We start from the raw sequence: 25,768 nt of genomic DNA on the forward strand, positions 1-25,768 counted from the left end.
CAACTCCTTTATGAAGTAAAGTTTATTTATTTAAGACTTTCTATCAATTTTTGATTGAATTAAGTTTTATTAAAACTTCATAGTCCCAAAAGGGTTAAATTTTAAATGTTTTCAAAGCAAAGTAAATAATACAATATTTTGTACATTTAAAAAAAAATCATTACTTTTACATCAACCTTAGAGCGAATGTGTGTCTTGTGAATTATTTTGAGAGTAGGTATCTCAAGTCTAAAGGATTCCTACGTATACTCACACATTGCTTGATGATGGGAAAATGTGCCAAAAATAAATTTGTAGCGTGTAATCGACGAAAACACAATATTTTATATTTTGTATTTATATACGATGAGTCTCTTTAATTGTTTCTATTAATTTCAAATTGGTATAGAGTATAAATTTTCATTGACTGTGGTACCAAACACCTGGACAGAAGGTTGGCCACAACTTTTTTTTTTATTTTTGGGGGGAAAGTCTCATAAAATCAATCAATTTCCAATTTCATTTTCAATTACCACACTGAATTGAGGGTTTCGATGATAAATATTTTTCATTTGTGTTGACTGTGTTACAGAAAATTTTAATTATCTCTCCTGCTATTCGACAATGGATGTGCCAGAATGGATATTTAGCAAATATTTAATGTTTCAGATTACCATTTCAGTGTGCGATAAGATTCCTTTTATCACATTCTTTGCTTACTCTCTCATACAAGTGACAATGAAATTGTCTCGGAAATTTCAATTTTTAACCCAAAGAGTTTGTCTAGAAAATCCTACAGGAATGAAAAAAAACCGAGGAGAGATCTTTATGGATTTCAAGGCTGCTTCTTTTGATTCATCATCAAGTTGTTTCCTGTCGACATTTCATATAATTACCACCTTAATTGTTAGGTGTAATTAATAAAGTTTGTTGGCTCTTTCTGAGAGACTCATCTTATCAGTGATGTGCCTCAGTATTCCCGACCACAGTGTGACTGTTTCTAGGCAACTTTATATTGCTTTTTTTGCAACTGTGTGGGCGCTAGAATGTCTAACACATCCCATTCAGTTGCTGTCTCATGCTAGGGTACGTGATCAATTCTCAGGCTCTCTCTGTTTTATTTTCAAAGAAGACTTTTGTATTGATTTTTGTAATTTTATCTCTTCATAACAAACCACGTAGTGTTGTTTTATTTGCTACTTTAGGTTTTCAGTAAACCTTGACGGCAATGAAAGTCTTTTCGACAAATCGCGCCTAATTGATTCTTCAGTAGTTGAACGTGATTTTTTTTGAAATTCTTATCAACATTACATAAGAGTGAATCACAGAATTGGGACAAATTTTCCTATGATTATGTCTTGAATTATCTATATTTTTTCCCATGAGTAAGAAAAAAAACTTTAGGTATTAGTCTTAAAAAGTTCCTTAACATTTTTCTTTATTTTTTTTAAATCCAAGAAAACAATGAAAAAGCGAAGGTATATTACACATAATTTTTTTGTTTCATTTAACATTGAATTTAAATGGAAAAGCAACTAAATGTAAATATCTATTACAAACATAAAATTATTTTATTTCCAACATATATTTTAACGCGGAAAATAATGTTTTATCAATTCATAAAATGTAGTAGCATTTCAATGAATATTTATTCAAACTTTAGATGCTTTTATACATATGTTGTAATCAATACTTTACCCTGAAACATGTTGTTTCATTATCAGATTTTTTTAAAGAATTTTATCTTCCTAGAAAAGTATTTTTTCCCATGACTAAATATGGGAATTTAAATAATATTTAGAAATTGAGAATTATTTTCCTTTGTCTTCCTCCATATATTTAGCATTTTACCTTATTCTTGAAGACATTTATATGTATATTATGTACATACACAATGATATAAGTAGTGAGACATTTTGTTTGAGATGATGAGAGATATTAAAGAGATGTGGGGACAATAAAAGATACTCTAAATTGATGCATCCGCACTTGTGGTGAATGAGACTCTTAAGCAAAATTGTATACGCTAGGCACAAAATTTGTACATACTTGCCTGTAGTGGCAAATTGAAATAGAAATTTTAAAGTTTTTTTTTTTTTTCATTGTGCAAAGTGTGTAAAGTGGAGTTTTTTTTGGACATTTTGTAGTTCTAAAACTTTTCGCGTGTATTTCAAAAATCAATATTTTCTCACACAAACACCACGTCCAATGGGGACAAAACTGATGCCGAAGTAAATGAACCTCAAAGAAATGTATTCTCAATTAGTAAGAGGTGCTAATCGATGAGAAGATGAAATTATTGAAAAATTCCGTGAATTGTATAGATTAGAATTTAATGTTTCGTATGATTTGCGTATTAGTGTAAATTTTTTAAAAGTTTCCCCTGAGAAAATGTAATAGAGAAAAAAAAAAGAAGATTGAGTGTGGCAGATCCTTCATCTACTTTCGCCCTCAATACTCGCTATCTTTTCTTACAATTGTGCACTTGTGTATAATACAAGGAAGAGTGCATTTTATGTGTAGCGCGCAATTGGCTGATACAATTTTCCAAATGTAGGACATCATACTGATGAAATTGCAAGCAAGGTCGATTTCAATTTTCCATTGGCGTGCACATTATACCAGCTATAGTGCGACATATATTGAGGCAGGATGGCTTAAAATTCGATTAAATATTTGAATAGCAAAAATCCTGTGCTTTGGATATATAATCACATTTTTAAATAGAATTTTTATTGAAATAAAACGAGATCATAAATTTTATTTTTTTAAATTTGATCTGTACCTATTCATTTTTTAAACAATCCATGAGCAGAAGAAAGTCAAAAAGATTGTTGAAGGTTTGACTTAATTTTTAATATCTCTCAGTTTCAATAACTTTAAAAATATGTTTAAAACTACATAGACTCTCAAACAAAAGTTCGAAAATAAATATTGAATCTTATATCTATTGAATGTTTTTTCAATAAAATGTCTATAATACCTTTCAACAGAATTCATTCATTATTTTCTCAACAACAAAAGAAGTAAAATCCAAGTGCAAATAATCAAATTTATGCCATCAATCCATATTAGGTATCAGTGGAAGAAAATTAAAAATATAAATTCAAACAAATGAACATCACAGAGAGCATTTCCACCAACATCTTTTAGAGATATTTCTGAGAAATTTTCCATACGCAACGGTTTCATTGCGTTTCGAATGCCGATCATTAGTATTCTTCATTTGTTGTAAGCGATAAAACAGGTAAATACTGGAATGATATAGTCTAAGAGACATAATCGCTTTGGTTTTCACCACAGTTATCCAGTTTGTATCAGTTCAGTCTTGACTCAAAATTCAATATTTTATCCCACGATTGTGGCTCCTCTGACGAAAAAAATGAAATGTACAACGTCTTGGGTGTATTATTTCAGTTTGCTGCGAAGAAAAATCATTCATTCCATCGAGTTTGACTTTTTCTGCATTAAAGTGGTTTTATCAGTGGAATATTTTCATGGGGATTGTGCCACCAAGAAAAATAACCAATTTAGATTGTAAATGAGAAAATTCTCACAAATTAGTCTCTCCAGTGGCACTTGGAGGAAGAGTGATAATTTCTTTGTACTTTGCAATTATCAAGCAATTTGGGTTTGATAAATCTTTCTTTCTCTCCATGCAAGAAGGATTTTGTGGCCACTAAAGCCTTATATTTTACACCATATCCTCTTTTCTCTATTATTACTACACGTTAATTGTCCTCCTTAACGTCTTACACTTGCGTGGGAGACCACGATGATTTAAGAGTAGGATGTTATATCTAATAAAATAATATTGTTGATTAAATCTGAAATTAGAAATTGTTTTTTTCACCTGAATTTTTCGTGTTAAGACTTAATTTATGATGAATTAGATACCAATAATAATTATGTTAAATTAACTTTGATTTATTTTTCTATATCAGCAATCAATTAATTTTAAATACAAATTCATTTCTAAGCGTTCTAAAATATATAATTCAAAAGCTCAATTATCCTTTTCCATGTTGATTCACAGAAGAAAGCTTTTGTAATCACAATTTAGGCCATTCATACCTCATGAAAACTTTGTACCAAGCTACAGATATAAGCTCAATCGAAAACAATAATGCTGACATACGTAACTATGGCGTTAGTCTTATCTAGATCCTCCGTAGTGGTTATAATCAGAATTACTCACAGACACTGTAAAAAAATTCGATAATATTTGACCGAGATAGAAGTGCGGTTTGTGAAGGAGTAAAAAAAATTACAGCAGAGGATAATGAGGTTGAGATATGATATAAGAATTTGAAGACATAATTACGTTGAATGCATCACTGCGGCAAAATGGTGTCGTCATTCTTTTAAGTCTCCCCATGTCCGATAAAAACTTTTATAGACGCTTAATCCCACTCTATTTACGTCATTGATACCATTTTGTGGCAGCATTGGTGACAAAATTAAGTTTTGCGATATTTGAAAATCTCACCACTTTGTGCCAGAGCGTGAGAAAGCTTTTAAGAGGGGAGAGCTTGAGATGAAAATAGTTGGATTGACTCAATAAAGTCTATAAATACAATTTTCAGCCACTCGCACAAGCTGAACTTTTGCCTCCCCCTAACACCGTATGGGTAGCGCCTCCTCTGTGTGTTTGAGGAAATATGGGGAAATTGTCCTTATACGGACTCTCTTACGTAACCGTGTACAATTTAATCCCCCATAAACTGAAATGTCGTGATAATAAAGTTTTGTCCACATTGTTGAGCTTTTGACTAATACCTAATGGTGATGCAGCATTTTCGCAAGTGGGGGTGGTGAGGTCGAAAAAAAAAGCTATGTTGAGATGGAAGAGGAAAAAAAGGTCAATAAAAACTCACACGTGACGCAAAGCAATACGATGGACGATCCCTGTATAACTATTGTAGGTTCGCTCTTGTCGCTTTGATGATGAGAAATTGTACTTCACCCTGCTCCCCCGAAAACGTTTCTCCTCGCACATTGCTTTTTCATCAGCCATATCAGTCTGTCCAATAGAGAGGAAATTATTTTTACCGTCGAGGGCGCGGAAGTTAATCGATTTTCTCCGTCGTCGTTTACGGTGGAATGTGCCAAGAACACGACAAAGTTCACCACCCACAAAACATTTTTTTTCCTCTCCAGTCTCTCCTCCAATGTCGCATAGGATTCTTTTTTTTCTCACAGAGGGTGGAGAACTAAATGGCTTCACCATGGTGTATAATATTTTTTGATGAACTTGATGAAAATAAGCGAAGTCTCTTAGTTGCGAACCACGAGGAAGATCAAGAGCGAAAATGGCTTATAGCTTCCGTTCTTCTTTTTTCTCACAAAAGACGTTCCTTAATGTCCTTCCGACGCTTTATATAACTCCCTACATCTCTAAGCAGATATTCCGAGGAAAAATTGCGAAGAAAGAAATCGATGGCAGAGAGGGTGTGGAGAAAGAATGAAAAGAAAGCAAGAGAAGACTACTTCACAAAATACCCCACACAATATAATTTTAAAGTGCTGCCAAATTGGGACTTTTACAGTGCTATGTGTAATCTAATGTGGGTAAAGTGGGCTAAGGATATAAGATTGGGAGTGCGATAAAAATGGAATTTAGCTCTATACCACAAACTTTGAAGAAATGAAAGAATTTCCATTTGAGGGGTGGTTGAAAAACATTTTACACTCAATTTGCATTGAGAATTCAACATAACAATAACTGGAACTACATTCGAATATTTAGAACTGTAAAACTTTAAAGCATTGTGATTTTTGTTAGGCTACGGTGATGTAAAACTTCCTAATAGTTCTCTTTCTATTCATTTCTTTATCTTGCCAGCACATCCTTTTTTTATTTTCTATACGTTCCACACACCCCCGAACCAAGCCTCACATTGTCGTGTCGATGGAAAATCAATCTTTCTCGAAATTCTTTCATGCTGGATTCTTTTTTTTTCCACGAAGGGTGGGTACGATGAGAGGAAAAAAGCATTAGGACTTGTTGCCAACGGACGTGAAGGAGAGAACGGGTGAAGGGGGCTGTGAGGAATGTCTGAAATGGCATAGAATTCTTGGGAGTTTTCTTACTCAACGTTCATATTTATTCAATCACCAAGTGAATGTGCTTTTTCCGTAGTACCCTAAATGTCAAAGAATTGAACTTTTCAAAAAGCTGCCTGTAGAAACTTCGAAAAGAAAAGTTTCGCTGATCGATAATACACTTATATGTGATTTTTTTTAAGGACATTTTTTGAGTTACATGTTGGTTGATATATGTATGTATAATACCAGTGTTGGGTTGTAAATTTTTGTTCTACATTTTAATTACTGCAAGTTGGTATCATCTATGTTAGTTGAATAAATTAAACGGAAATGAATATTTCGTCTATTCCACCGTTAATAGCCAAGTCGGATGTCTTCAATTTGTACAGAAATGTTCTTATATGAACTGAATCTTATTCAATGGCAGAGGGTGAATCACAATATATTTCGCGTGCCTAATTCAATTTTCATTTTGGCTTTGAAGATATAGTTGGTTTATGTAATTGAAATTCTGGATTACCCTGTAGTACGCGACTTGAACATCCTCATCTTGGAATGGGTTAATCAATTTACCACAATAAACTCCGAATGGAGTTGTATGAAAATTTTTGGAGAATTTGCAAGAATTAATTAGCACTGCGTGCTAACACTGGGAGGAACCATTTTGTCCATCCATCCATGGAGTGACGGAAAATTTGGTCATTTAGTTTTCATGATGATGGTTTTAGCATACCAAATGATGGAGTATGATAAACCCTTTTTGTGAAGCAAAAGTCTCATGTTGCTATGTGATGTATACACTCAACTTGCTCTGTTGTATGTATATTTTATGAGAAAATTGTCAAGATGATGTATAGTTCCTGAATTTTGCGCTGAAATTATTGAGAAATTTATATTGTTTTAAGTGGAAGTATACTCCTCGTGACATCAAAATGGGAGGATGTGTGAGTGGAAAGAAGAAATTTGACCCAAGGACATTGCCCAGAGTTCTTCTCATTTGAAGCCATTTGAAGAATTTAACACAGAATGTGCTCAATATTTCATAACAATAGAATAATTGTTTTTTTATGGCATCACCACACTAAAAGATCCACATTCATATGTCCCGGGCTTTATTAGCAAGGGTGTAATTTTGACGAATGAATAATCCACACCATGGAGGTGTGATAACATTGTGCAATTCCCCTCTTGTTCACGTGAAGATCATCATTGATTTTTCCTTGTACTCTCTTTACTTCTAGGTTTCTTGTTTATCACACTTTTATTTTTCTTCTCTCGCTCTGATTAAATTAACGCGATTTCTTCGTACGCAAATTGTACCAATAAAAGAATCTTAAGTGTGTTTATCTTTCTGTAATTCGAATATTGTTCCTCAATTAAAGGACTTTTTGGTTTACATGATTTTTATTTGGATCAATTTTTATGTTTATTGGACAATTAAGTTCATGCAATAAAGAGGGAGGGTGGTTGAATAATTAATCGTGGCACCAAGTATTTTCTTTTTGAAAATTTTACTAATATTTTAAAATTACTTTATCAAACAAATTGATTTTTAATATATTCTTGAATATTTATTACAAAAAATGATAAATAATTTGTAAGATAACTGACCACAATTGACTTAAAAACTTTAGAAAAAAGATTGTTTTGAATAGAACTTAAACCTTTATTTGAGTATGTATTGTAATTAAATGAAAAATAATTTTCAAGCTAATCATTCTTTTTCGTAAGGTTTATTTATTTAACAAAAAGAGTATTATTTTTGATTTAAGGCCCCTTGACGATTTTTTTCCTATTCTTTAGGATTAAAAAAAATCCTTCGCTTGTTCATTTAATCCAATTTCAATTTTTTTCATAATAAATTTTCCAACAAGTTTCCTCTAGGTGTACGCAATATGTATCTATATATAGTTTAAAGTTCTTATCTAAATTTTTCTTACTTAAGATATCTTTTAGTATAGAGAAAAATACGTATGGTAGGGCAATTTATTCTAAATGCTACTGTACACATAATATCTTTTATAAGCTTACTGTGCGTCCTCTTAAATTGTGACTCAACGTCAACATTTTCATTTTCCTGGGATTGTAACGATCGGGCACAAATGGTCCAGTGATTCATTTTTACGCATCGACATTTCACAACGTATTGCAAAATCTCTCTCGTTCGCTCTCAAGTCTCTCTTCCCATTATATGTATGCGTTTGTATATAGGAATGAAAGGAGATTACTCCAATTTATTTTTCGGCTTTTAAAATTCCATAAGGTTATTTACATACAATTTTTAATAGATAGAAAAACTTGATGATTTGTTTTTGCTAAACCTTTTTTCCCAAATAAATGAGCTTTTACTTATCTCCACATTTATTTTCGCATATGAGATAGAGCACTCTGTTTGAAAAATTTTCTTCCTACTTTTGGTTGCTTTTGGTTAAGAAATTCGTTTTGCTCGAGTTGGGAGATAATGTGCGAGATGAACCGAGTCTTTTTGGTACATAATATGACTTGTTTAGTTTCAATACACTTGTGGTACCATCTGAAATATGAAAAAAAAAAGAGCAAGGCGTTTTATAAATACTTCCTGTGTACACTAAAATTCTGGCGAGTACTTTTTTTTTACATAGGTACATACATCTTACGAAAAGCCAAAAGTCGATTATTCGATACACAGAGAGAGCTTCCATTGGGGAGGTGATATAAAAATGATCACAGTGATTACTTTTTGGAGCGATCAAATGCAAATATTGTCAGACTATTTCAGCGTAGTAACATGCCGCTTTGGTAGACTATTTATTGAGCATAAAAAAAAACTTAGCGATGCTTTGAGCTCGTCTGACGACACGGCGATCTACGTCAGAATTGTGAAATTGTTTGAATGACGTGCTTCCGAATTGAAAGCCAGTGATCGTAATCAAGCGTCTGGTTCGTAGGCGATTCGTCTTCTTAGTAAATCATATCACGGTGTGCTAAAAATTCTATGTGTTTTTTTTAGCGTGATTTTTTGCCAAAAAATATCTTTTTGTATGTCCCAAATACTAATATGTGTTGCCGTGCAATATTTTGTTGCTTGGACGTGGAAGCTATAAGATGATAGAGTGAGAGGGGTTGGAGTTAATGAATAAATTACCATGTTATGAGTCTGAATCTGACGTCAGACCAAATTGATAATTTCATTTTTTTAACGTCCCTCGTGAGAGAGAAAAAAATTGTATATTTCATAAAAATAAACTTACACTCACACTGAATATTGAGAGTGAGAGACAGGCGGAGATTCTTGACAGTTTTCTTTTCATCAAAAGTCAACATCATCACCGTGTGATGCACAATCACGTGGAAGATTATTTTTGGTTTTCTTTTACACGATCGCAAAATTGATGCTGCTTAAATACTAAATTGATTTTGATTAATTATAAATTACAAATATTGCTTGATTGATGTTCATCAGGAGTTTCGTTTGCCATAAAGATATAACCTTAGAGAACACTTTTTCTTTTCAATGACCGTGATCTAAATATATTTTCTTAGCAGAAATTAGTTAGCAATCAGGAATTAGGTCACTGGTCTTTCCATTTTTTTTTCTATAACAATATTAAAATGTCTTAAATATAAAAAAAAGTTAATATACAAAGTTGGCTCGAAATACTTTTAAAAAAGAAACATTTTTTCGTACGTTTTGATAAATTGTTCTTGAAATTTTCTCAATTTGAAACAGTCTTACAAATTAATGAGACTAAAGCTAATTTTGTGAGTGGATTTCTGTGCAAGGTAATTTCGCTAAATTAATTGTTACAGAATGAATGTTTCAAAATGGCAAAAGAATCCTTGAATTTCAATTATGGAATTATGACACAATAAATATTGAACTTGTAACAAAAATACCTTACGATTGTTATTAATATTGTTTTGGTTTCATCCAATTGAACTTTCGGACCGAAAATTAATTAATAGTTTGAACTAGTACCAGTATTATCCAGTAAAGTACTTCTTGGGTTTTTCCTTCAATGTGCAAAACCCGCTATTTTATTACACTTGCTTAGCTAACAACTTGGTAATAATTTTAATAGTTTATTATGAGAAAGTTTAGTGATTATTTCAAATCGGTGGATTTTCCATGTACAAAATAAAGAAGTTTTGCCCCTTTTTTGCATATCAATTTAACCTTTAATAAATTTAATTTCCGCAAAATTAGCTTTTTGAATTAACAAAATATAGAGCGAGTAAATCATAGTAAAATATAGTGGGATTTATTATAGTCGTAGTCGTGGGTATATATCACTTAATTTGAAACTTTTCATATAAGCTGTGAACACATCGATTTAAATTAAATGGAGTGCTTGAACATGGATGCTGGAAGAGATCTCAATTGATGGCAATAGACATGCAAATTTCTCACCATTCATTGGTGACATAGAAACACACAACTAGGTACCTACTCAAATCAATGTAAATTGTGTTTATTGACAAATAAAATTTTCGGATATTGAATTGATGATGATTATCTATAGCACATGGAGTCTGACTTTGAGATTTTGGTGGTATACAAGAGCAATAAAATAAATACAAACTAAAAAAAATTGTAAAGAATGACATATTTGTTCTTATTTACTTGATGTAAACACTTTTAAGAACGTAGCATTAATTTGACTATATTATTTTTTTTATTAATTAATTTTAAATTCAAACAATGCGTGTAATTGAAGTGGAATTTATAAAGTTACATAGAACAATTTCTAATGCAATTTATAATTTATTTTCCATTTGAGGTAACAGAACACGGAAAATGCATTTTATAGTCTCGCTTTAACTGGTTAACGTGAAGATAAAACTGCTTTTATTTGCTGATGGCAATTTAACAAATATTCCTAATTGAAGTGCAAAATCATTTTGATTTACCTCAAGAAATCTTTTAAAGATCATTAAGTTCCTATCTTTACAATATTTATCACATCAACACTGATAGATAATTCGCAAGAGTGCAATACAAAACAAATAAAAGTCATGATAACATTCTTCAATTCATTGTTTCTGAGAAAAAAAAATCTGTTGAAAAAAAAATTTAAGAAAGTTCTTATAATGAAATTTATTAGCAGAGGTTGATCTTGACTTTGAATATAAAGATAAACTTAAAGATAACTTTAGTACATTAACTAGAAGTAATTTATTGCTTAAAAAATGTTTCGGATCTTCAAGGAATCTTCATCAGTTCTTTACTAAAATAATAGATTTCTTCACATATTTAAACAATTGATTATCTTTGAATTGAAAGTTCAAATAATATATAAGATCATCAACCAGAAAGGTTTCTTATCAATTGATAAATTCAACATAAAATAGCAAAAGAAACGCGATAGGTTGTACGTAATAATTGTCTCATTGCTGTAGTAAAGCATGAACCCAATAAAAGGTAACAAACATAAAATATGTGACATATATACAATTGGTTGTAAGGAAAGAAGTCGTAAAGTCTTAATTTCGAAGAGATACAACTTGTTTGTTTTCTCTGTCTCCATGTGAATTTGTTATACCTTTTATTTCTCCCAGTTTGGAAATTTCCATCGAACTTCCCCAACATCTCCCGCGGGTTTCTTTGGCCATCAAAGTGTAAATATGAATAAATTCCATCATTAACGAGTAAATTCGATGAAGTGAATCCACTGAAGGTTTTCTATAGTGTCTGGGCGAATTTTTATTTTCTCTCTTCATTCTCAACCCTCATGTGTTTGAACAACGCGCACTCCTTCGAGACATTGGGACAATATTTGCCAATGCGGATGTATGAGAGCGAAAAATCTCCATTTGATCGTTAGTAAAGAGATGCCCGGAAGGAGCCAATTGTTGTGCGTTTAAAGTCCATTTGTGTGAATCGGTACGAATATCACTGTGAAATTGATTATATTGTGCTTTTATCTTCAGCTCTGGATAAATTGTGGCTTCTCTTCGCGTTGAGCACAAGAAAATTAATTCCAAAGTCAGGTTGTCTCATTTACATACATTCTATTCAGTTTAGCTTTAAGAATTCCCTCAATCTATTCACATGTGATTAAGAATATTCAACGTGTCAAAATCAACCTCATAATATATACCTACTACTCAAGTAGATATGATATACCTACATTATGTGTATGTGTGTACGTACAATATAGATATTTGTATATTTAAATTCAGGAAATTCAACATTTGAAAAATATTACTTCAAATAAAAAATATATGATTACCTAAAGTAAAACAAAAAGAATAACAACTGGAAAGAAAAATTAAAGAATTATGTAGGTTAGGTTAATATCACATTTAAATAAATCACATAATTCAGACCAAAATAAGCTTCATAACTTCTATCTTCTGTAGTGTAACTTCTTGTCCTTTTAATGGAATCATAGTTACATGAAAAGCTTTTTTTATATTGAGTTTAAAATCAATTTTCCGGTTAGAATTGCTCGATGTTAGTATTGTATAATGTTAGAAAAAAATTCTTCTAATCTACTGATTAAACACAATAAAATGTTGGATAACACAGGGAAGGTTATGCTACATTTCTTTTATAAAAACGAAAGAATTCTTAAAATTAAGGAAACCAAAGCTCTGAAGAAAATTGAATCAAATCGTTTAGATTAACGCTTTAAATTTATTTTTCGAGGTCAAAAGTCAAAAATCGTTAAAATTGTTATCTACACGTGATTCCCCTTTAAAAAAATATTCAATTTTATACCTATTTGTATTTTTCTTTTTGCGGTCAAGATACAAAAAACCGATCCATTTCAAATCAAGCTGTTTTTTGTTTATTGGGAATTCCCGTGGTTCAAGAGATTTACGTCAAGCAAAAAGAATCGCAAATTTTTTTTACGTATAGTCAGTTCTGGTTCTTTTAGGTGTGGAGAACTGAAAAAAAATCTCGGTTTGTATCAAGAATTTTGCATAATCCATATATTAAAAGCTACCAAAAATTCCGGTTCGGAGTAACATTTTAGATGGTGTGTTTATTAAGGTAGTGTTTATACAAAAATTCACATTCAGTGTTTTACGATGTTTCTCGTGCTTTTGGTGTTCATTGAAGTAAAAAAAAAATACAAGAGCGAATCTTCTATATAATATATCTGCTACTTTTTTTGTATATCCACCCTATGTGTGTAGTACGTTCTATACGTGTGTGGTGGAGATAAAACGGAAACGGAAGGACTCTGTGATGATTTTTTAAAACAAATTAAATTCTATACTCTCCCTCCAAACTGCACTGATCTTTTCTACAATATCGCACACAAGTACTCCGCTGGCTCTTAGCTCCGTGTCTATTGATTTTTGCTGAATGAACTCTGGGGCTATTATATAATCGTGTTTTTTAAACCACTCTGACTTTACAACAAAAACTTCGATTTTGTATCGGTGGTGTGTAAATGTGCAAGTTGATTCCCAATGTGGATCATGTGGTTCAATTGAGTGTTGAGAAAATTTTGGCCTTGTCTATTTCAATGTCAATTAATTAAATACTTATATACATATGGTCATGTATATAGTTTTTTTTGCACTATGTGCAAGGGCTCTCATTCTCTGCGTGGAAATCCGGTGTATGCGAATGAATTAATCTGAGTATAGGGCATTGAAGGGTTTCCCGAAATTTAATCTGTCTCGAACTTTTTTCCCCTTGATTTATTGGAGAACTGCAAAAAAGGGGCTTTCTTCTCAAGGGTGGACATTTTTTTTTCATCCCTTTTTCGTGCTTGTGGTTCTCTCAAAGTGACGACGCCAATGGAATCGCGCCGTGACGCAGTGTGACGTCATTTCAGGCGCAGAACAGCCGTTCAATATGGCACACCATGTTATCTCTGTCTCGCGCGGTAAAAAGCTCGCATGTGAGGAGGAAAGCTTTACTTGCGGGTGGCTAAAGTTCCATATAGCTTTAGAGCTAATATGTGTGGGGGAAGGTTGTGGGAAAGAGATGATTGTGGAGCATAATGGTGGCTCTTTGGGGTCATTTTGATCCCAAAATGGGAATGGGATGACAAAAATTTAGCACCCACACTCATTTGCCGCCCCTGAGTAACTATTTGGCATTTTTCCTTGGTTTCCTTATCAATTCATCCCAGATAGTGTTGGGGAGAGGAAGTGGAGACGATTTAATACACGTAGAATTTTTTTTTGTTCTTCTTTCTGCCTTCGCATGCGAAGAGATCCAACAAGTACCAATACACCAAGAAGTTGATACGATTGGGGCACGAATGGTGTTTTTCGGTTGAATGTGTTGGCATACGAATACAGATGAATACGATGAGATTGTGCTCCCCAATGTGGGGTTTGCTGGTGCGACAGTGGAAAAATTGAAGTCAGTCGAGCGCCGATCCTGCAACATTCAAGTCGCGCGGCGTTTTTCAATATAAATCAGTTCGGTTCATCTCTCGGTAGGTGGTACAGAGAGAGAGGAATAGGGTTGAGCCCAGCTGGATACCTTAGGAGGAGAGAGGTGGAGTTCTGAACCCTCGCTGTAAAAAAAAATAAGGGAGGACGTGTAGGGGACACAAGTTAATCTTGTGAGAAAAAAAATTGAAAAGAAAATCATATTAAGGATTGCCAAATCCTTAATTGGGTCGGTAGTGTACCTTTCTGGAAGGTTCTCTCTTCAAGAACCTATCCCACTTTTGTTCATCGAGTGACAACGGAATATTTTGCGCCCAAAGTGTCCGCAGATAGAAGGAGAAAAGAATAAAGCTGAAAATTCCTAGTGAAAAATCGTATGAAAATTCTCATTAATATGATATTATAGTGTGAAGTTAATTCGAAAAATTGTGTAACACAGTTGGTGAAGAATTTCTCATCTTCCCCATTTTCATTCAACGCAGGAGTAAAGTGTTTGAGTGATCCCAACTGAATCCCGTGGATTAGTTTTGTGGCAATAAAAGGAAGTTATTCAGTGGGAGTAGCAGTCTCCTACTCTCAGTCGATTGTTACCCAAGGACCCCAGTTAATCTATCAAATGTACGTCTTAAGTCTACCTCAATAGAAAAGTGTATTGATTTTTTACTTGCTTGCAAAAATCCTTTTTGTTTTTTTTTTTTTCATTTTTGTGTGTTTTTTTCACCCCAATTAAGATTGAAAAAAAAGAGCTTGTTGTGAGCGAGAGTGTCGGTACGCAAGAGAGAGTCTGTTGGTTAGGATTCTAGCCTCGATATTTTAAGCTGCTATAGGACAAATTAGAATTTATTTTTGGATTTTACAATAATATATTGTTGCGCAACCCCATTTTCGAGGCGCATACGGACATGTCAGACAAGGTAGGTCTCCAACACACTACTCTCGTTTAGTGTATTTTTTTTTTAAATTGCATTTTCATACAAAAATATGAGTGAAATATCAACTAAATTTATGCAAAAAATGTCCTAATATATTGTTTAGGATGACATTATATGAGCACGTACACACTGATTTAAAAAAAAAACACTTCTGCTTTGCGCTATTTGGTGTCATTGGAAGCTTCATTCTCCAATGTTATTTTGCAGAAAGATCTCTGCAAAAGATTTAACAGAGAATATAAAATAAAATAACGAAGCTTTTGGGATTGTTCGAACCAAAATATATTCAACATGCTTTATCTCTAAACGAAAATTTAGAGTGATTATTAATAAATGAACTCTGTGGCCGTCGCGTTTTGTGCGCTATAAATTGTGAAACATTTATAAAATCCCTGTGCTTGAGTTTTTTTCTTCTTCTTACAAAATGGACTTAATTACGTCATAAAGTTCTACATGACGATTTCTCTTGATGCGGCAAAATGAGTAAATGAATTTCATCTAAATACAGCCTAAAGGTGAATTGTTTTCAAAATCAAGGATAGACAAAAATTCAGAATCATTGAAGATTCCAATGAGATAGGGAAAAAAAAGACAAGAAGCTCTTACGTGAAAAACTCATTTTCCCCAAGGAGAAATGTTTATCGATTGATTTTCTCTCCACAAAAAAGAGAATATTATGTTTATGCGGGGAGAGAGAAGTGAGAGAAAGAGAGTCGTCTCAGCTTCTAAATCTTCAAGAACTTTCATGGCGATATGTATTTGATTATAGTGTGTGAAAATGTGGCTACATGATAAAATATTTATTGATTTTCTATTTATTCTATTTCCCATGAATATTATCATCATTATGGTGATGATGTGATGTCTTTCCTACCCCAACATTTTGTGGATGATTAAGAAAAATGAGTTTTCAACAAGAAACTCTCTCTCTTCTCCATTCGCATAAGGAGATTTTTATGTAATTTCTTTTATCCATTCTTTGTCTATATTTTAATTTAATTCTATGGGATTTTGACATAAATTTTTGCTCAAATAAGCCTAACTCATTAAAGACAAAGATAATATTCTTGTCTCAGGAAAGATATGGAGTGAGATACTGATTAAATTCTTATCTATAGGCTAGCAAACAGAAGATGATTCCCGCAGTATTTTTTTATTTAATTTAAGAAAAATGAATTTCACGATGAATTTTAATGAGGACATTAAACCTCTTGCAAAAAAAAAGTTAGACCGAAGGAAGGTTGTTGCTATTTTGCATTAAATACCAAGAGCCATGCGAGAGGAAGGTAGAATGGAAAATCCCCAAAGAGATTTGTAAGGTAAAAAACTTGCATAAATTAGTTGCCACAAGTTTTTTTTTAGTTGCATTGTGAAATTAATGAAAGTGATTTACTATCACGGTCTTCTTTTCTCCTCACATTTAATGCGAATGAGAAGTTAAAAAGGAAATGGAGATTTATAAATATTTTTTTGTTTATCCCATCACTATGAAAACAAATATTTTATTTAAAATACGTACAATTTTATTAGAGGGAAAAAAACATTATAGAGAAAAAACTATCGATGTCACAAGGTGGTAATACATATCTCGTGGTTTTTACCTTTTCCCCGAACTATAAATGACGTCTTGTGGTTTTAATTAACAATTTCTGTTTACGATCAAACCATACACCTTGCGCAGATTGTCACAGATATTTTTACCATACACTGTGTTTATGCAAATGTGTAACAGACACTTTTTTCTCTGATAAAAAAATATGTCTTATCGCACATACATATATGTATGTATATAGTCTGTGTCAAGTTCATTGTAAAAAAAAAATTAAAAGCTGGAAAATGCCAGAGAAAGATGGATTTTACGTGATTCTAAAATGAAAATAAATTCTATATTTTCCACTGTTAATTACATGCTAAAAGAAGAATCTAAAAACAATCATTCTATAAAAAAAAATGTTGGGGTGGAAAAGAATTTCATGGAAAGAATATTTCTTTAGGGTTCAATTTGTTATTCCTACAGATTAAATTATTATTAATAATTAATTGAATGATAGATAATAACGTTGATATTCGATATTATGCCTGATATTTGAGAATTCTTTCATTCTATAGGAACTTGTTTTACTTTTTATGAAAAATCAATAGCAGAACTTAACTACATATCCCCATAATGAAGGTTTAACAGACAATTATATTTTTTTTTGTTTACAAATATGTTTGCAATTTCCCAAATATTTTTGCCCAGCAGTTGGGCAAAAAAAATTGATTATGGATTTTGGATGATTGGTGGGATATTATAAAATGTCGCGACAGGAAAAACATGACCCACATTATCACACACTCGTGTACTTGGTACAATTTTGCGCTCTATTGAGCGACAGGGAATTATTTTAGAAAATAATATAGTGAAGAATTGTGTGAGAGTCATTGCGTCAATTGGCTCTGATTCACGGGACAATGACGGACTATGCAATGAGTGTTTAACATTGATGATGGTGATGATGAGATAGAGAGAAGCCACTCAAAAAGGGGGGGGGGGGGTTGGTAAAGAAATTATAGAGCACAGGATACCCTTTCGCGCATGAGGCGCTCTCTCTATGTCACATACATTTGCTACATATATTGCGAAAAATAATTGATTGACTTTATATTCATTGCGAATACAAGTGTTATATAATGCCCCATAAGTGCTTTTGTGCTAAATACAATTGCATTTGATTTTTTTTAATTTGAATAATACCAAGTGTATCAACACTGTTTCACATTGAATTTAAATGTTAAACTACCAGCTATGATACTCTCTGATTCATTTCGATAGTTTGATATAGTGAAATGGATACAGAAGATTTGTGATAAATTTTAAAATTAAAATTGGGATTATAATTAAATTAAAAAACATTTTTTTTCATTTAATCTGCTTTTTTGTAAAATATAACAAATAATATTTTATTGTACCTCCCTTCAGTGATAACCACGCGCCGTGTGTGATACAGGCTGAGAAGAAAGGATCTGATTGTGTTTGCAGGATAGCACGGCAATCTAATTCTCTAAATAGAAAAATATTTAAAAAAAAAATAGTTTTAAAAATATTTAAAAACTCAAAATCAATAGAATCTGTAACGACCAACACAGAAAGTACGTAAAAATGAATTTATTCATAAAATCCTCTTACTTTCCCATCATAATAAATGAGTGAATGTCTGAGGTATAAAATGATCTTGTTCTGTGCCTTGTCTTTAATGTTTTTGTCATCCTTTTTTTTATTTGTACAAGGTCTTGATTTTTTGTTTTCCCTAACAAATTATGAAATTAATTTTAATTTTTTAATTTATAAGAGAAGTTTTTGTCGAGTGTTGTACTCCTAAATCAGCTCAAGTCATCGAAAAAGGGTTAGAAAACAATGTTTCACTATGTTTAAAAAAAAAGAGTATGTGATTTTACATGTTATGCATACATACATACATACAACATGATTTTCCAATTTTCCATTAGAATCCTATATGGAGAGGAAAAAGTTTGCAAAGAGATAAAAATCCCATTAAATGTGTTAATCAATGTGTCTTCATTGGCAAATGATTGAATGATAAATCTCAATGGGATTTCGGAGGAAGTTTGCATAAAAATGATTCTTCCTGACCTTTGATGTGGATGGATTATGCAATAGAATTGTGCGACACTTTGCCGGCTCTGTGAGGCCACCGAGGGGTGTGCTCAATTGTAATACCGCATGAGTATATATAATTTCCCATTTAAAGTATTGCGAAATCTACATAAAATAGGATGATAGCGATAGTTTAGTGTTGCTTGAAACACAACAAAAAACTTATGCCAATTTAATGGATTTTTTAGTCGGAAAAACTTCCTGAAACTTGTACGGTGATGATTCCATTACAATCTTTAATACTTTCCATCTACATGCGCCCTGGAAAAGTTATGTGGAGGGTCGTGGGAAATTGAGTTTTTCTTCTTCGAGAAAGATGGGTGTGTGAGTGAGAAAATGATGAGACTGGGACTGGAAAATTGGTAAAAGCGCATGCCCATGGAGGATTCTCAATTTCATTTTATTCCATGAGAAAGCTTTTGTCTGAAAGTTTATCTCTCTTACAGGGTATTTTTTAATAAATGTCTCCAAAGGGGTTTTAACTTTATCCGAAGTTTGAAAGGCTTTGAAGTGAAGTACTTACAAATTTTCGAAATTTATTGTACCTGTATTAAAAGCTTTCAAAGCTTCTAAAGCTTTAGTTTTCTTCAGAAAATTACCTTTCTTCAAATTATCTTGTTTAGAATTTAGATTTCCCTCCAAAGAATTTTGAATTGAGATTTCTTTCACAAATTCTTCAACGCAAATCTTCTATCAATTCAATTCATTTTCTCAAATGAAGATTAAAGATATTTTTCAATAATTTTTTCCATCCTTCTAATTCTCGCAATTTCACATGGGACAGTTAATTTTGGTGCCCAGTAACATTTTCTCTTTGAGAGACATTTTCACGTAACCGAATCGATTGTGCAAAATTTTCTCTCACTCTCTCTCGCATCGAGAATCTTTCCAGCAATGCGGGTGAGTGTGCAACTATAGAACCATCAACCCCCAAGAAACTTCCATATTGATCACGGTGGAAAAAAGCACATTCGAAAAGAGCCGACAGCTCCTGCAACTTCTGGGTGCATACATTGGCAGTGTTGCTTTGACTCTCTCCTGGAAGGGTGAAACTGGAAAGATTTTCGAATGGAAAGCTTTCATTTTCCAATATATTTCAGAACATTCCTCTCCAGTATTCTTTCTGTCCAGTATTGAGAGTGAGAGAGAGCAGGAGAGTATACTTCCACGGGGCTTGCCAGAGTCGCAAAGAGTGGTTGGTGTTGCAATCCTTCACGGGCCGAATGTTGGGAATTTAACAGAGTTTCCTTGACTTTTCGGGTGTGAAAATTTGCAATTTTCAATTGCCCAAAGTGCAGAGATTTGCGGAAAAGTGCAAAAAGGGTGGTGCTTTTACTGTAAAGTGTGTGAAACTTCATTGGTTCGAGTGGCACTTTTGAGTGTTCTTCTACTGGAAGCATTACCAACTCGATTACGTAACATCGGGGAGTGATGTAAGGAAAATTTCGCTTTTCATGGAGAAAATTTAGCTTTTCCCACGATAAAGTTCCCTTTTTCTGTATTTATGTGATTTACGAGTGATTCTATGATGGGAGAATGCAAAGAAATTTGAGATATTTAATTTTAATGAAAGTTCTCTATATAGAATGGGGCAACCCTCGATTTACCCCCATAGCGCCACGGAGTCCAAGTTCGTTCTACCCCAAATGGGGTGTAATTGAAGAAATTTGCAAACTTTTACCCTCCATCTGACACAATATATAGCAATTTTATTAGACTTTTATTGTGCATTTGCTCGTTATTTTTTTGTTTCTTTAACTCTGCCTGAAACCATTTTGCCTGCCTCTAGAATTTTTAATAAAAAAAATGAAAATCCTCACTACCATTAGTACGTGCAAGAAGCTATGCAGAAAAAAAATCATGGATTTTATTTCTCCATCGATGAATTACATAAGTTGCAACTTGCTTCTGATGAATTATTTTGTTAAAATATTTTTACATTTTATATTTAATTTAGATTTAAGGAATGATTTATTTATCACATTAAGCATTGTTTTATCATAATTTTGTGTTTGTGCTTTTTCTGTTTCATGTTTTATTGTGACCATTCTACCCAAAAAAATCACACACAAAAATCCATACTCTGTAAACCCATAAAACATTAGCATGGAAGGACGGACTCATACCGAGTCGCCACTGTGGCAGCAGTGCAAGATGACAATATTACTGCCGATGGACTGTACAAGGTACCAATCAAAAATTTATCAATAAATCCTCTACACTCTCTTTATAAGACATACACTAAACAACTACTTCACTTTTTCTATACATTCTAAAGAGAGAAAGAGTTAAATATTTTAGTTAAAATTGCACCGTAGCCTTAATGAAAATACTAATAAATTGCTTTTGCACGTTTCTCATTTCATTATCTTTTTTTTTAGTGTATAATGATAAAATAGTCTCACGTTTAACCATATATTTTGCCACATTTTGCTTGACATTATTCCCCACCATTAATTCCAATTTCAATGCAGAAAACCTACTTCAAGAGATATAGCATTTTAATGTTTCTTGAAGGCACTTCAGTTTATTTTTTAAATTATACGGTGCGAAATTGTAAAAAAAAGTACCTGAATAAAATAAATCTAATAAATCTAATAATAATCAGTTTATTTTTCTTTTGTCTCACAAGGAATTTTTCTTTTTTGCATTTTGTTGAGATATCGCATTTAAAAATATCTATTTATGATATTTAAGATAATGTGCTTGTAAGTTCTTAAGTAATAAGCCTTAAATTATATAAGTTCTTAAGTACACAGATTACACTGAAAATGATTAAAGCAAAAATTTTTCTTAAAATAAATTAGTAAAGCCTAAATTTAATATCAAAGGATTAATTTTAAAAGTTTATCGAAAAGATAAAATTTTCTTCATTCTGTTATGAAATATTAAAATTTTGTTTAAGATTTCAGAGAATTCTTTTTCTTTTTGTAAATTTTTGAAACATTTTTGTGTCAACATTAACGATAAAAATCTTTAAAATAAATATAATTTTTTATCGATTTATTTTCTTCTTAAGCTCAACTGACAATGTGTACTTAAAAGCAAAATAATTTTTAAATGCAACTTTTGCACTTTTTTGGCTTTTTATTGAAAAAGTTCCAGCATGCTACTTTTTTTTTTGGAATGCTGTCAATAAATGAAAAGCCGGTTAATTAAACAATCATTTTGCCATATGTTCATTATCAAAGTAGTGCATTAAATTAAATTGTAAAAAGAAGTAAAAGAGATCCCTACCCTTGGAAGTGAAGGTAGAAAGGACTTTTCTGTTGAATAACAAAAAAAGGAGTACAAATCTCTGGTAAAAGAAAAAAAAAGAAAATGGGGAAGAAACCGAAGGAAAAGGTATGGTTGAATATGTAAACAGGCTCAATTGTTATTCAAGTTGTGTGTTTTGTGGCAAATGAAGAGGAATATGAGATCTAAAAACAACATAATGTATAAATTATTTTATTCATATCACTAAAAGCTAAAATATTTATGTGTAAAATTCCTATCCTTGGTGATTTATATGCGAGTGTGTGTGTGTGAGTTTCAATGAACAAATTTTGGTTGGGAAATTATATAAAATTTTAATTGTTTTACGTAATCAATATAGATAAATAGATAATAACGTCTTCTGGCTTTATGTATAAAATATATTTCAAACATTTATTTATCGAAGGTTTAAAGTATTGAAAAAAAGCTCTAAAGAGCAATTGAAAGCTTTTGAGAGAAAGAATAAAAATGTTATCAATTTAATCAAAGTTATATTTTTACAATTACCTGAGTATCTTGTCAGCTTGTGTAAGAGAATGTTTCGACGACCTATCTTTAAGGGAATTAATTGATAGCAACTTTATAAAAGACAATGAAAAACGTGGCAGACGTTTCAGTTGCATTGGATTCTTCTCACGGGTAAAATCGATATTTTCTTCCTTCTTGTGAATCTTTCTAATAAAACATATAATAGGAAAACCAACCAAAATTTGGACTTGATTTTATCTATTTTTTATCATAAAAAAAGTTTTTTCTTCAAAATTTGTTATTTTATTTATGTGTGTGTGTGATGTGTGGAATGAAAATTGGTGTGACTTTGAGAGATTTATGGTTGCGGAAAATGATTTTCCTTTTTTCCCTCAAATATGATTTTTCAAATTGCATGACAGATTTGACGTGTAATTTATTAATAAAAAAAAACTTCTCATCCCTTAAAAAAAATCCAGTCTCGGCGCAAAATGGCGAAAGCAAAGAAGGCGAAAGGAGATAATTTGGATGATCTTAAACAAGAATTAGATATCGATTATCACAAAATCTCTCCGGAAGAACTTTATCAGAGATTTCAAACACATCCAGAAAATGTAAGTGAGATTTAGCTATATAAATAGATTATTCTGAGAATATTGGATTTTAATTGGGGGACTGGTGGTGTTGGGTTAATATTGTAGGGTCTCAGCCATGCTAAGGCAAAGGAGAATTTGGAGCGTGATGGACCGAATGCGTTAACACCGCCGAAACAAACACCTGAATGGGTGAAGTTCTGCAAGAATTTATTCGGTGGCTTCGCCCTTCTACTATGGATTGGTGCAATTCTCTGCTTTATCGCCTATTCCATTCAGGCCAGCACGAGCGAGGAGCCATCCGATGATAATCTCTATCTCGGTATTGTACTTGCCGCTGTAGTCATAGTTACGGGCATTTTCTCATATTATCAGGTTTGTGTCACTCTTGCAAAATCAACCGCTCCTCCGCGCATTTTTTTCCCACCAACCCCCCTTTATCTCACATGACCCACTTTGCAATTAATTTTCCATATAGTCGGTGTGAGACAAAGGATGAGTGGAAAAAAAGAAGCCCGAAGAGGGGTGGAGAGGAGATATCTCAATTGAATTGTTTTCTCGTGTAAAACGATGCTAATGGCATTTATGTGATTGATTGCAGGAATCAAAGAGTTCCAAAATTATGGAATCATTCAAGAACATGGTGCCCCAGTTTGCTACAGTTATCCGTGAAGGCGAAAAACTCACTCTACGTGCTGAAGATTTAGTGCTTGGGGATGTTGTTGAAGTGAAGTTTGGCGATAGGATACCCGCTGATATTCGCATTATTGAAGCAAGGAACTTTAAGGTAAGTTTCAAACTATTTTTTATACACTACAATGTACCACCTTTTATCTCGCTCCTATACCTACCTACCCTTAGAATAGTACAAAAGACAATCCTCCACCTTCTCAGTGTTACATGACAAAGTTTATGAATAACTTTCAAAGATAAAGCCAAGCGCAAAAAAAAAGAGAAATCAGGAAAAAAAACGTGTATAAGAAAGTTCTGAATGCTATTTGATTTTTAAATTATTCTAAAAAGCTATAGAAGGTACTTTGTTCCAAGTGAATAGTTTAAAAGTTTTTAAATTGAGATAGGCTTTAATATTTAAATGAAGAGTTTTGCAACTTTTGAGTACAATTATTCTGAGTTATTGATCATGGAAGTAGACTTTTGTACTCTGTATAAAATTTATTCATTTCATTGCATTATTCCATGAAATATCAACCTACTGATTTTTGGTTAAAATTTATTCACATTTTAATTAATATGTAGTATTACATATTTATATATTTTATGTGCATAAATATATAGGCTCGGATGAAATAATTCTGATTTGTTGGATAATTTTCTTTCAATTATTTTTATATGTACCTCAATTTGGAAAATTGAAAGCTTTAATTAGATTCTTTAAAATATTATTTAACAGCAACTTTGTTAAGATTGTTCTTTTAATTTATCCAATATAAATTGAACAATTAGAGCATTGATTTAGCATACAAAATGATACAATACATAATATTGCATTAGTTTTAGAATAACGAACATTGTATCATATGCAATCCATTGACAAATACTTATTCACTATTATTGTCAATTTCATTGCATTTAGTAGGTATAGAGTGTGATCTAAATTTTCAAGTGCAATGGAAACTAGCAATTACCGAAGGTTATGTGCATTGTGCAGAGAGACATTTGGTGTGAACGAGAGGGGCGTCTAATATTGTCAAGTAGTTTATTTGCAATATTTGTTTGAAGCTTTGCGCGTAAACTATAATATTGCAGTAGGTGAGAAAATTGATCAATTTCTATTTGGAGGTAAAGAAAAAAAAAAGATAATTTATCGATAAAGTGCCTTTGACGCTTTACCTACATATTTTCTCACGAGCTTTCTATACCATATTTGTTCTCGAGAAATATGTAGGTATATATCAGAATTCATTCGAAGAAATTGTGACATAAAAAAGTTATGCAATACACGAGAAAAAAAACATTTCCAAGTGTTCCAAGTTCATTTCTAAAGTCATCAACTTTTCCCTTGTTTTTTTTTTTTCTTCGCAATTTATGGGGAAATTGGATCGATTCTTATTATGTTGATTAGCAATTAATGAAAATGTTCGCATCAGCACTTGGATAAGGTATAGCCTTGAATAAAGTAAAGTAAAAAAAATCACTAGTAGTTAATGTAGTTGCATTTGACCTATTTTCCATACCGGACACTGCAAATAACGTGTCGTATTTACCACATAGTTTTGTCATTTTGACAAAAACATCTCACTTCTCAGTATAGGAGGAAGATCATTAATGTTGCATATCTATCGCAAATATGCTGCGTTTGGGTAGCATATCAGTTTCCCTTTGTCACGGAATGACGTCAATGGGAATTCGTTATTTTATTTATTTTATTACTGCCATTTGGGTAAAGTATACAAAACTTGTGCATTATTGATGACTCCTGTGTGGTATACACAATAGCTGACAAAATTGACACAATTGGCTTATAATGT

At 32.2% G+C, this 25,768-nt stretch overlaps 3 protein-coding genes across 12 annotated transcripts in view; 1 reads left to right on the plus strand and 2 right to left on the minus strand.

Annotated features, from left to right (window-relative positions):
• Positions 1 to 25,768, minus strand: part of LOC129797635 (cytochrome P450 6A1-like) — a 690,618-nt gene that overhangs the window by 528,809 nt on the left and 136,041 nt on the right. The window lies entirely within an intron of this gene.
• The window catches only part of LOC129797630 (cytochrome P450 6a9-like), a 667,408-nt gene that overhangs the window by 528,809 nt on the left and 112,831 nt on the right, over positions 1 to 25,768 (minus strand). The window lies entirely within an intron of this gene.
• LOC129797447 (sodium/potassium-transporting ATPase subunit alpha) overlaps positions 1 to 25,768 on the plus strand; it is a 55,772-nt gene that overhangs the window by 6,350 nt on the left and 23,654 nt on the right. For 4 of the 9 annotated variants that reach the window (XR_008751333.1, XM_055840015.1, XM_055840016.1 and 1 more), the window contains exons 2-5: positions 21,066 to 21,146; positions 23,166 to 23,300; positions 23,388 to 23,654; positions 23,881 to 24,066. Coding sequence is in view for 8 of the 9 variants with exons in the window: in XM_055840015.1 (XP_055695990.1) it covers positions 21,066 to 21,146; positions 23,166 to 23,300; positions 23,388 to 23,654; positions 23,881 to 24,066 (669 nt within the window). In the remaining variant the exon portion in view is untranslated. Of the gene's footprint in view, positions 1 to 12,702; positions 14,989 to 15,257; positions 15,285 to 15,625; positions 15,818 to 18,264; positions 18,435 to 21,065; positions 21,147 to 22,836; positions 22,858 to 23,165; positions 23,301 to 23,387; positions 23,655 to 23,880; positions 24,067 to 25,768 lie in introns of those variants that run through there. The other 5 variants (XM_055840017.1, XM_055840022.1, XM_055840020.1 and 2 more) reach the window with 5 other exon arrangements.

Source organism: Lutzomyia longipalpis, chromosome 1, assembly GCF_024334085.1.
Source record: "Lutzomyia longipalpis isolate SR_M1_2022 chromosome 1, ASM2433408v1".
Lineage (NCBI taxonomy): Eukaryota > Metazoa > Arthropoda > Insecta > Diptera > Psychodidae > Lutzomyia > Lutzomyia longipalpis.